The 13,405-nt window shown below is 35.2% G+C and overlaps 1 protein-coding gene and 1 long non-coding RNA gene across 3 annotated transcripts in view; one reads left to right on the forward strand and one right to left on the reverse strand.

Moving 5' to 3' along the window:
- The window catches only part of PKHD1L1 (PKHD1 like 1), a 173,786-nt gene that overhangs the window by 768 nt on the left and 159,613 nt on the right, over positions 1–13,405 (forward strand). The window contains exons 2-4 of the mRNA XM_077167497.1: positions 1,192–1,281; positions 8,596–8,740; positions 9,695–9,803. Coding sequence (XP_077023612.1) covers positions 1,192–1,281; positions 8,596–8,740; positions 9,695–9,803 — 344 coding nt within the window. The remainder of the gene's footprint in view (positions 1–1,191; positions 1,282–8,595; positions 8,741–9,694; positions 9,804–13,405) is intronic.
- LOC143688965 (uncharacterized) lies at positions 3,658–12,251 on the reverse strand. 2 transcript variants are annotated; one of them, XR_013178421.1, is made up of 3 exons: positions 11,956–12,251; positions 10,994–11,179; positions 3,658–4,096 (listed from the first exon to the last, which is right to left on the reverse strand). It is a non-coding gene; the product is annotated as an uncharacterized LOC143688965 (long non-coding RNA). The 2 variants fall into 2 exon arrangements; XR_013178420.1 differs by having other exon boundaries at positions 11,921–12,251.

Genomic DNA, 13,405 nt, shown 5'->3' on the forward strand with positions numbered 1-13,405 from the left:
GCGAAGGTAGATCCAAAGTACAGCGGCAGCTGGTCTGGAAACTGAGAGCTGGTCTTGGAAAGCTTTTTCTGTTATATGTGGAGTCCACACTAAACTCCTTCAGTGAGAAATGAACTAAGCAGCCATAATTTCCTCAAACTTTTCTCATACACCCATTTCAAACCAATTGATAATTTCTGTGGGTTTTCATTTCATCCCCACTCTAAATTTTTCTACCCACTCTAAGAATTTGGCATAGAATTCTAATAATTGCCAGATCTGTATGGTTTAAGCAGGAAATAAATCGTTCTAGGGACTGTATCTTTGAGTTTTAGATCATTACTTATAGTTCTCAAAGAAGCTGGCTCCTCCACCCCTGTGTTTGCATAGGTAGCTTTCTTTAAGACTCCCATCATCTTTCTGACTCTTGGTCTGGTCTAGCTAATTCATAGTTGCTCTCCAACATGCAACAGGGGCACCCCTTCTTTCAAGAAGTCAAGATGATCCAAACAGTGTGGGTGAAATACCTCTTCTAAGTTACCCTTGGTTACCCGTGTTCTCTTCTATCACTCTATACTGTGTAAGCTAAGCTTTTGGAAAGTTAGGGCAGTGTATCCATATCTGTATCCTCAGGAACCTAATGCAGTTTGTTGAATGAATTAGTGACCTCACTATCATCAAGAGGCTAGAAAGACTGAGAAATTATTTTACTAGAAGTCCCATTCTGTTACTTCTCAAAACATAACATTCCTCTTTCTGCTTGGACTCTGCTTTCAATCCTACCATTGCATTTCTTATATGCTGTAATAATGACCCGTTTATCCATGCTAGTGTTGTTTGCTGCTATGTGGGTTGATAAACATAGTCATAGAACTACAGTTAGCAGATTACCTCATGAAATTAAGGGTTTAATAAATGGTTTATAGTATGACAGGTAAGAAAGATGATGATGATCATGGTTTACGTCTGCTCTTTGTAGCTAAAGACAACTAAAGTCAACATTAGTTGTCATGAGTGTTAAACAAAGTGCATAAACTACCCCTGTGATGTCATTAGTTAATAGGACCAAAAATAAAACCTGAATGTATTTGCTTTTGGTCCTATAATGTTTCTGATGTTTTTCTCACAAGATCATGATATGTAGTACAAAATTTGTTGCTCGAAATGATACACTTGATGGTTTTACCTCTACTATACCTTAATTTCTTTCAGTTGATTCTAAAATAATCCCCAAGATCTCAGGAATAATACCTAAATATGGTAGCATAAATGGAGCAACAAGGCTGACTATCAAAGGAGAAGGTATGGTTACTTTTTCACTATTTCATATTTAGTGCTTTGTGGCTAAAAAACAAAAAAATTCATTGGACTTGTTTCTCTGCTTGATTAGAGTAGTAAAACTCTATCCCTTTGACAGCTAATGAAATCCCCAAGAATTTCTATCAACCTGACCATCTGAATTCTTATTATAATAATGAACTTAATTCCAAGATTGGATTTTAATGACTGAAAGGAATAACCCAACACTGCAAACTTGCTTTGTTCTTCATGGATCTAATAATATTTAATTTATTTTTATGTTAAATAAAACATTTGCAGGGCTAGGAGTAGAATGTTTGTAAGAAAATGTGAGAGAGAGGGAAATAGATTGTTAACGAAGAGAGAAAGGCAATAAAAAACAAAACTGTGGGTTCCTTCAACTGCCATCTAACCCCTATCACATGCTTTTTCACTTTCTCCTTGCCTGCTTACGTAGTTGAAAACAGTAAACATTTTTAATGAAGAATTGTTCCTAGGATTAAATAGAAATATATGGCTCTTTCAAGCCATAAGACCTTTGCAATCTAAATGAGAGTAGCATTCATATAGTTATGAATTTTTGAAGGCTGGAAAAATTTTAAAAGAATATTAGCAAAATGTATTATTTGGTCTTTAAAAATAAAAAAAGAAATGAGAAGTTTTGTGGTCAGAGCATTGACAAAGTGAGATGTTTAATTATTTTGTGTCATATATATTGAATTGCCTTTCTATAATTCTATAGAATTCAAATTCTCAGTGATATTTTAAAGATGGCTTATGTTTAAATTGTGCTCAATATTTTTTGAATTGAAGTGCTTTCGTTAAGAGTTAAAACTTGGAAACAATATCTTTATTAAGGATTGTTTTTATAAATATCTTTATTCATAGCTGCCTTATATTAGAAATTGCTGTTTAGAAAATGTATTTGAGAGCTATTGGGTTTTTAATAGAGATTTAGATACCATGAGAGAAATGCCCAGTTTAAAACCAGAAACAAAAACAAAAGACTCAGTCGTTTCCTTCTCCCTCAATACTTGAGATTTTTCCTGACCTAGGAACCATAGCTTGGGTATAAGTACAAAGACCCTGATCATCCCTAGTTAGATATAGATAAAAAAAATTCTATTCATAAGGCATTTTGGATGCGCAGCCTCATTAATCTAGCTACGACATTTGCTCTTTGACAGACTTTCTAGGGAATTAGGTTCAGGAGTAATACTCTTAATTATTAGGCACAAAGTGTCATGGTGAATTTCTAGTTTTCCCATCAGTCCCAATTTCTGGATGCTTTTGGCAGAGAATTATAGAGCAGTTAAGTGTTAGAACTACAGCTCTTTGCCCCCACCCTGATTTGCCTGCCCTTTTAGCCATCTATAGATGGCTAAAAATGTGTTAGCATGTCTTTCTCAGAGGCTGAGTCTAAATACTTTTTTAATACAGGTTTTGGGTACCAAGGATGTAAAAGGAATGTGTATAAAGCAATGATATTTAATTTGCAAAGCACATGAGAGGTCCCTTATCTATAGTAATGTGGTACTTGAACAAAGTTTATTTGGAGGGAAGATACGTGATTCAACAGTGCTGTCACTGACCAATACACTTGTATAACTCCATTTTTGGAATTGCTGGCAGACCTCATTTATCAATCATACAAGATCACTTTTTAAATGAAATTGTTAACTCTAGTTTGTTACCTAAATGTTGGTTCTAAATGACTTTCAGAGTGTTTTATTTTTTATGGTCATTATTAAAAGGTAAAACATAGAAATCTTGACTTTGAAAGTGAATTATCTGAAATTCTACTGTCAACATGTTGCTGTACCCAAATTACTTTTAGCTATTTCCAAACATTATATTCACCTTTAAAACAAAAAATTTGCTTCCATATTACTTTGTTCAAAAGACTGTATTTTGGGATCCCAAAATATACAATTTCACAATTATGATGCCCAAGCAAAAATGTTTTGAGTAATGGTATGACCATAGAAATAATTGTATCCCCCTTTAAGACAACTGTTTTGAAGAAGAACATTAATATTTTGATAAATAAGTTCTGCAGCATTTGTAACTATACAGGCTTTATTACTTTATATCCATACCTTGTATTTCTCAATCATTTTCCTTGGTATTTATCATGTTTCTCTTCATTAGAAAATCATTAAGATGGGAGGATTGGTATTTTACCTTTGTTCTTTTTTCTTCATTTCCCTATTAAATATCTGGCACATGTGGGAATTCAATAAATCTTTGTTGAACTGAAGTATTGAATAATATCATTTTTATGATTTTATTAGTATCAGAATTATTTGGTGGAAAGCACATGGACATTTGTCTGCTCTCAATCGGCTTTGGATTCCACCTCTGCCACTCTTCGTTGCTTCTCTGAGCCCCAGCTTCCTTATCAGCAAAATAGGCTATTAATTCCTGCCTCTTGGGTCTGTTGTGAATACTGAAAAAGATGATGTCTCTAAGGTATCCATCATATAGTACATGCTTCGTAAATTAGAGCCGTTTTATTTTTACTCTTATAATTTTGCATGTGTATTAAAGGTTTGGTTTTATTCTTTAGCAGTTATCTTCTATTACACTGCAGTTTTCCTTCCCATTGTTGTAAATATTACGACTTTGGGTAGACTTATATATCCTCGACCTTGCTTTTTTTAAGCTGGAGAAACCGAAACAGCCTGCATTGTACATGACAACTGCTGGCTTTAAGAACAATGATATTTTCCATGATCGCAGCACAGGGGTTATGTTTGGATTGCTGCCATCAGGAGACATAAGTTTGTGTACCTGGCAGTTCCTAGCTCCAGTTTCTCTGCAAAAGAAAAAATACATCAACATGTCAGGAATTTCCAGTTGAAGTCTCAATCTCTTCTGTTTCCAGGGTACACCCAACCCTCCCTCTAATCTTTGTACTTTGGAGCATAGCCAGGGATGTTTTCTTTATACGCAATTACTTGTTTAGAATTATACTTTTAAATTAAAAATTTTTTAAAGTTGACTCCTTTGTATCTTTTTTTAACTCTTTGGAATTAGCTAAAAAAATTAGAAGTTTTTCTGCACTTGAGTTTATTTTTAAGCAGAATTTACAATGAAAATATTCATATGCTTTATTGATTTGGTTATGCTTTTCCAGTAGATTTCACTCCTAGGAGACATATAATATAATATAATATAATATAATATAATATAATATAATATAATATAATATAATATAATATAATATAATATAATATAATATAATATAATATACAATATGGCATAGTATAATATAGTAAATATTCTATTCATTCCTAGGATGTGTGTGTGTAAGTATGTATGTCTTCAACATTATAACTATTCCTAAGCTAAAAAACAGTATCATCTTTCGTTGGTGGTGGTATTGAGAATTGTTGTAGTCCCAGGAATGCTGAAGAACAAACAGATCTTTCTTACCGTATCATTGATATGACATGTACCTAGTAGGAAAAGAACTCATCTCACATCCTGAACCACACCACAAGTAAAACTTTCCATTCTTTAGTCAGTTGCCAGCAACAGCACATCTGCGTGTTACAAACTCAATGTGAGCTCCAAAGATAAGCAGAAGTTGGCAAAAGGAAAGGGTAGGTTTTACAATAGCTTGCTTTTCTGTGTTTTCATGTGTACGTAACTCCCTTTCCATATTCACAATTGTAGATTCAGGTAACTCCCTTTCCATAGTCACAACTGTAAATTCGGTGTAAATATCTTTCACATGTTAACTTGATGCTTAAATTTGTATCGTAGACCATGTTGGATGAGTGCTGTTTGGTTAAGGTTTAAGCTTACAAAAGAAAGTGGTGTTTATTGAAATCTCTACCCTTTGTTTAGTTTCTGCTCACCTTTCTTACATGTAAAGGGTAAAGTAGGAGCAAACAGGGTCTAGAGTAAGTTACACTAGTAGCTTCACGGTCTACCACCTGGACTTGAATCCTGGCTCCAAGTTAATGCTTCTGTGGCATGTTACAAAAGGGATGTTAATACTTGTGGTAGATTGAATTATGCATCCCAATTTGGACATGTTATGCATCTTTATTTGTATCCCTGTGAGTGTAAACTCAAATGAGGGTGGGCCTTAATTTGGATTTCTAGAGTACTTTATGAGCAGAAGAAATTAAGAAAGAGAAAGCCACAGGGAGGAGCCAAAAACCAGAAGTCAACAGAACCTGGATGAGAAAGGAGTTGGCATGGCCATTTGATGGGAAGCAGGATTCAAGCCTAAGGACTGCAGGCATGCCGGCATTGGATTGCTACCAGCCCTTTAGAGGAAGCAAGTCCTTTAGCCTCTGAAACCATGAGATAATAAATTCCCATTGTATAAACCAACCCGTTGTGCAGTATTTGTCATAACAACCTATCAAACTGAGACAATACTGTATCTAAAATCAGGACTTTTGTGATTAATAATAAAGACTATTTATTGAGCTCTTACTGTATGAGCTAGGCACCATAATAAACGCTATTCACAAATTCTCATTTAGTTTTTATAATAATCCATGAAGAGCTAAGGCTGAGAGAGTCTATATTCTACTCAGTGTCATACAGCGAGCAAGTGTTAAAGCTGAGATTGTAACCCAGGATGTCAGGATTCAAAGCTTGGATCCAATATGCAGCTTTCCCACAGCAGGTGTGTAGGAGCACTGGCCTTTGATGAACATCTGGCACACGTTCAGTTCTGTGCTAAGCTTTGCAATATTCATGTTTTCTAATGGATCTTTGTAGAACACACTGAAAATGTTCCATAATTTTAAATTGGTTGCAGTTGAATTTGGGCTTTCTGTCTCTGCAACTTAGGCTGCACTGGATTTGAGGTCTGAGTTTCCAGGTAAAGGATGCTTCTGCCAGGTGTCAAAATATAGCTTCACTGAGCCAAAACTACCACTTCAGTCTGATTAGTTTGGGCTCATCAGATGTATTTAGTATACTATCAGAGATAATTCAGATTATCATGAAGAGCTAAGTTTGGTTTTAACTAATGGGGATAAGGAGGAGTATGTCTGGAATTGAAGGTATTCACGGAGGTGTCTTGGCTTTATGTCCACATGATTACCGTGGATAGGCAATTACAACAACCACAGGCTAACAGGAAAGGCAACTAAGGGCTGCAGCCCCTCATGGATGAAGGTTACTGTCACCCCATGAGCTAAGCGCAAGAGGAATCCACAGTGGGTGATAGAGAGGGTAGATGATAATGCTAATTATAGTCTCAGTTGCAATAGTCCCACTAACTCTGAGATGTGTCCCTCTCACCCTCTTGTGTTAAATCTTTAGCAGAGCTCTCAGCTGGCCACAACTTGTAGACTTGGTGACTGACTCAAAATAAAGGGCATGAGCAGATTTATGTGCATGGGGGAGGCTGTATCATATGCCTTTTATACACAACCTCACAACCTCTTATTCTCACCTCTATTTCCAGCCATAGCTGCTGCAAATAGCTCTCTGTGTACTTTAATTCAATTTATGCTTCTAGCTTCTTACCTCCAGTGCATGCAGCATGTCTTTGTCTATGCCAGGACTTCTCTGATGCAATGACTTGAGACATTGGAGCCCTTTTGGCATATACATATACTGCCTGAAAGTGTAGGAAAAATTATTTCCTCCACAGGTAACCCTTAACCAGTGGGGAAGGATTTGATAGATACATGCTTGCCGTGTTTCTTTCATTCTGAGAGGCATTTTGAATTTTCCTCAGAGGTTCCCAGCAAGATTGAGTCCAACATGAGATTTTGTAGGTTTGTCCAGGTTAGTGAGATGCCCCCAATAAATCCCAGAGTGATTTGAACAGTGAATAAAGAAGTATTTGCAAAGTCCCCTTGGTGGAATAGGGGAGAAAGGGGAAAATTCAACTTCCCCGTTTGAAGAATTCCTGATATCCTCACAAGCGGTGGGGAAAACCAAATTAATAGGTCAAGCCTCGATCTTGGGGGTTTGTTCATATTAAACATTCCCACAAAGGATAGGCTAAGCCTACTTAAAATTAGGCCTAAGAGTCATCACCAGAGAACCTCTTTTGTTGCTCAGATGTGGCCTCTTTCTCAGCCAACAATGGCAAGTGAACTCGCTGCCCTCCTCTCTCTGCATGGGACATGACTTCCAGGGGTGTAAACCTCCCTGGCAACATGGGACAGAAATCCTAGAATGAGCTGGGATTCAACATCAAGAGATTGAGGAAACTTTCTCAACCAAAAGGCAGAAGAGAGAAATGAGACAAAATAAAATGTCAGTGGCTAAGAGATTTCAGAGTTGAGTGGTTTTCCTGGAGGCTGCTCTTACGTATTATATAGAAATCCCTTTTCAGTTTATGGTGTATTTGAATGGCGAAAGGGAAGTACCTGAAACTGTAGAGCTGTTCTCCAGTAGCCTTGTTTCTTGAAGATGATTGTATAAAGATATAACATTTACAGTGTGACTGTGATTGTGAAAACCTTATGTCTGATGTACCCTTTTATCTACAGATGAGTAAAAAATATGTATAAAAAATAAACAAATAATAGGGGGAACAAAGTTTAAAATATATTGGGTAGATGGAAATACTAGTGGCCAATGAGAGGGAGGGGTAAGGGGTATGGTATGTATGAGTTTTTTTCTTTTATCTTTTTCTTTCTTTTTCTGGAGTGATGCAAATGTTCTACAAAATGATCATGGTGATGAATATACTACTATGGATGATATTGTGATCCACTGATTGTACACCATGTATGGAATGTTTGTAGGTTAAGAATGTTTGTGTTTGTTTGTTGTTTTGTCAATAAAAATAAAAAAAAAAAAGATTGAGTCCCAGTTATCTTAAGTGGTGCCCACCTTTTCCTTTTTCAGATTTTATTCTCCCTGGTCCCCAAAGAATAAATGCATGAATGAACTGTCTACTTGCAAGTCTTCACCTCAGATTTTGCTTTATGGGAAAACTCAGGATAAAGACTCCATCCTTTACAAAACAGTGTTCCCCTTCTTTATTGTTTAGTCTACTTTTATTTTCCATAGAAGTATCTGGTGGAATGTGTATTTTATAGTTATTTGTCTGTTTCCTCCCAGCCTGCACACACACCCCCATCCCTAGAATATAAGCTATTTGATTCCACTGTATAGAACCATGCCTGGAAATTAATAGACTGTCAATCAATACTTTTTTGAATATATTAATTAAAAGCCAATTTTTATGCTTCAAAGAAAATTATATTCATAGGGATAAATATGAAGTAGGTTAGCTACTTGAATGATTCAATTTTGATTAACAACTTTTGGATCCCTGACTATAGAATTCCATGAATAATTGTTGACTTTTCTAATTTCCAGGTTTTGCTCAAGCAAGCCAGTTTAACTATGGAGTTGATAATGCTGAGTTGGGAAACAGTGTTCAATTAGTTTCTACTTTCCGATCAATTTCCTGTGATGTAGAAAAAGATGCAAGCCATTCAACTCAAATTATATGCTATACTAGGTATATTTTAAAGTGTATTTTCTAAAATTATTTTCATTAGATCACAATGACTGTTATGCATATTAGTATTATAATAATTTTATCTTCCTGGATATTGTAAGTAATGCTTTTCTGATTACCAGTTATTTTATTTTATGTTACTTAGAATATTTTGTACTTCTATTATACTCAGTTATAATGTTTTTCCTTATATAACAAGATTCTATATAATTTACTAAGTTATTAGAGCTATTATCTTATCTGATCATTGAGCTGTTTTATAAGATAAATAGCTACTATTAAATTGTGTTGATGTGCCTCAAAACACCAAAATTATGCCCTCCTTTCCAGTTTGATTAATTTTGTTCAAAATGTTGACATAGTCATTAGGATTAAAGATGATCATTTTGTATAGTGATATTTCAAGTTCTTTACTCTTAGCTAATTGATGTGTGTTATTAACAACTTCAGGAAGAATGTTTAATCATTTTAAATTGCAGCTTTCAATATTGACCTTGGAAACAGGTAGCACATTTTCTGGAGGAATTAATCTGCAGTGGGCACGCTGGCCTGTTTTTCAGCAACAAAAGCTTACTTAATGGGAAATTTGTTCAACTACAACTTTTTTAAAAAACAAAGCATTAAATAACTAAGTGCAGCTAGATGATAAGTTACTATTTTAAGTGCTTATTACTGCATTTGTTGTTTGAAGAATTCTTTTTAGTAAGCACAAAGGTGCAGAGTCAAAAAGAACAGGCAATGCCTGAGGTTTATGATGATAGAATTTACAGTACAGAATTCAGGATAGAGACTTCATCTTTCCATAATATAGAAGGGAATTTAACTGTACCTCACTTAAAATTTTAGACACTTTTTTCAAAAATGACATGTTTTGGGGGACAGCATTTTTCATTCCTAATGTTAGTAAATAAAAGAGGTGCTTCACTTCTCCAGTGTTCTTCATTTACCTTCCAGAGCAATGCCAGAAGATTCCTACACTGTGAGAGTCAGTGTGGATGGGGTTCCTATTACAGAAAATAATACCTGCAAAGGTCACATCAACAGCTGGGCCTGCAGCTTCAACGTACGTGGGCTTCTCCTCTCTAATTTACATATACCTGACCTCATGTTTTCTTATTTGCAGAACTGGCTTTGTATTTTTTTATTTAATAAATTATCTATTTTCACATTTAAATAAATTAGCATATAATTAAGAATCATTTCACCCATTTTTCATACACGTCTAATCCCCTTTGTTATTTCTGATAAGTTTCTCTTTCTTTTAAGCTTAGTAATGAATTGAACTTTTATTTTCCAAATTATTTTCCTGTGTATCTGTTTTTTCCTTTCTTCATTTCTACTGTTAGTTTGAATCTTCCTATTCCTATTTCCCATCTGACTCACCACTTCATTTTAAGTAGAAACATGAGTGTTTTCTCTTTTTGTATAATTTCTAATGTAGTGGGATAAAATCTGACTGCAGGTAGCATAGCAGTCACTCAAAAGTTAGTTGCCCTAGATATAGGGATTATAATAATACATTTTCTCTTAACCATTATCCCATATTTTTTAAACATCTTTTCATCCCATACATTTAAAAAACAAATTTTTTTTTCACATGGGTAGGCACGCTGAATCAAACCTGGGTCCTCAGCATGGCGGGCTGGATAGAATTCTGACACTGAGCTACCATCACACTGCCCTTAAATTTTAATTTAAGTTGTCACTGCGTAGTACAATGGTTCAAAGTAAGATAAAATGCTGAGGAAGACAATAATGACCCATCTCCTCAAGAAGCTTCTATGATTCCCAAATTATCTTTGGTCCCCATCTCTCTCCCTACACATTGACCCATGCTTCCTAGTATGTCATACCTAAATGGCACCTGCTATTTCTCACCCTCTACACACTCACTCAGCTACAAACCTATACTCATCCTTGATTTTCCCCTCACCTTTACAGTCAGCCCCATAGCTATTCAGAAGTCAACCATGATGACCTTATCTCTAATTAGCTCTTGGGTTCATCCTCTCCTTATCTTTTCTCCTGCCATGGCCTTTTGACCCTGGTCTTGTCATTTCTCATCTGACTATCATATGGCTTTCCAGTGGTTCTCCCTACCTTTCTTCATTGCCTTGTTCAGATTTATCCTTCAAACACACAAATATGACTGGTATTTCCCTGCCCGCTGTTCCCCTTCACTCATATCTGAGAACCAATTCTGTTTCTATCAATGTCTAACATTTTCCCTGACCATGGACCCATACAACTTACTCAGTTCTCCTTAGAAAATCATTTCTCATTGCACAGAACTCTCAAAACTCCCCCAAGCAGAGTTAAGTGATTTCCTTCACTGGGTGCATTAGTTGCATAGTGGCTTAGTGCTGACGCTCAGGGCTCAATTTCTGGCTCCATCAGTTACCACCTATGACTTTCGGCAGAGTGAAGTTTTCTCATTATCTGTAAAATGAAGATAACATGTAAAATGGAAATTATCTCATATCATTATTATGAGGATTAAATGATGTAATATTTATAAGGTGATCAGAAAGCACCTGGCTGTCCCATAGTAAACAATAATTTTTAGCGCTTTTATCTAATCATTCCATCTACTACCATTTTAGCATCTAGCTCATTGTACAGTAATTATTACATTTTAATATATTTGTTCTGGGCCAGGGAATAGGATTTATTCATCTTTGTGTTCTTAGGAACAAGCATAATATTTTGCCCTTAGTAGGAGCACAGGTGATATTTGCTGAATAATAAGTCTGTATTTTTTTCCCCAGTTAAGACAAAATTGAGAAAAAAAAATTCTTGATGCCATTAAACTTTAATGATATCATTAAATCTCTTTAAATTATGTTTCTGTTTTAATTATTTCCAATTTTATTGGGCTGTGGTCAGAAATGATGAAGAATCAAAATTTTTTAGTTTAGCAAAGTTACATTTGTACATGATTTAAAATCTGAATGTTTTACAAGGCTAATTAAAAAACAAACAGCAGTCTCTTGTCCACTCTTTCCACCCTATTGCCAATTCCAGAGTCAACCACTTTCTCAACTTTAAGTTTGAATTTTGATCATTCTAAATAATATGTTTATTATTGAGAAAAGTACATATCACTAATTTTGGACCTTTAAAGTTTAGTGAGTATCTATTTAGTTCATCTTAAGGAAAATGAAGATTTAGCACCCATACCCCTATAATAATCAGCTAGTACTGCATAACACTACCCCAAAATTGAGTGGCTTCAAGCAGCAACAGTTTATGTTCATGCATCCATGGATCAGCTGTGTGGTCCTTCAGTTCAGGGCAAAGCTAGACTGAGTTCTTCTGGGCTGTTTATGTATTTGTGGTCAGCTGGTGGTAGGGTAGGAGACTTTGCTGATCTTAGCTAGACTCCTTCACATCTTTGGCACCTCAGTTGAAACAAGCTGATTAGGCTTTATTCTATATGGTTTCTCTATCCTTTGGCAGGTAGCTCAGGTTGTTGGAGTTAGGGATTCCAAAAGAGAGCAGAAGTATGCAAGGAACCTTGAAGCCTAGGTTCTATATTCTATATTCCTAGAATATAACATAACCATACAAAGTGTCATGTTATATTCTAATGACCAAAGTAAGTTACAAGACCAGTCTGAATTTAAGGAGTGGGAAAATAGGGTCCATCTTTTGGCAGTAGGAGCTGCAAAATCACATTGCAAGATGCAGCTATAGGGAGAAGAACAATTACAACTATTTTTGGAACCAGTCTACTACAAAATCCTCCCACCCCTTCTCTCAATTAAGTATGCCCTAGTTTTTGGATAGCTCAATATTCATAACATTATTATGTCTATGTAAGTATTATTCACACTCAAATTATGTATTGAACTGTGGGTTACATTTCCTTTCTCATCCATTATTTTGTTTTCCTAGAGTTAATAATTACCTCTTTTATGTCTGTGTTTTTGCTTGGTTTTCTCTGTGTCAAACTTTCCACTAGGAATAGTACATCTTTTCAATATATTCAAACCATTAGGCAATCCAGTGAAGCATCCTTGCCTAGAAGACTCCATTCTTGTACTTCGGGCTCTGGGTCCTCTATGAACAGACTGTTCACTAGGTCTGCCGCACAGAAGGCAGTCATCGTGGCATCTCTCATCACTACTTTCTGGGGACCTTCTACTTCTCCCTCTTTTATTACTACCTGTTTCCTAAATACTATGTCCTCTTGTTTTATTTACTCCCTTATATAGGTGGAGAAAAGTATGCTTAGAAAAAAATATATATTTTTTAAACCTTCCATTACCAGAACTTCTATTCTACCTTTATATTTGATTGATAGATTAGTTGGGAGTAGAATTCTAGTTTGGAAATGCAAAATGGCTTAGAATTTTGAAATGTTTCCATTGTTTCCTGGCTCAGTACTTTTTAAACTATCTTTAGTGAAGGGCCAGTTTTTTTTTTTTAATGTTTGATTTATTGAGGATCAATATCTTGTAATGAAATACTTCAGGAATGTTAAATTGCTGTAAAAGTTCTTAAAGTGTTTACTCTTACTTTTTTCTTATTTTAGTGAGCACCAAAAACAAACGATTGCACACATATTTTTTTTCTGGGTAGTTTAAAATCCTATTCAAAATTACGTATTTCTAACTTTTAATTTTTATGCTTTTTCTGTTGCTATGTTTTATACTTCTTGTG

The sequence above is a fragment of the Tamandua tetradactyla genome, chromosome 6 (assembly GCF_023851605.1).
Source record: "Tamandua tetradactyla isolate mTamTet1 chromosome 6, mTamTet1.pri, whole genome shotgun sequence".
In the NCBI taxonomy this organism is placed as follows: domain Eukaryota; kingdom Metazoa; phylum Chordata; class Mammalia; order Pilosa; family Myrmecophagidae; genus Tamandua; species Tamandua tetradactyla.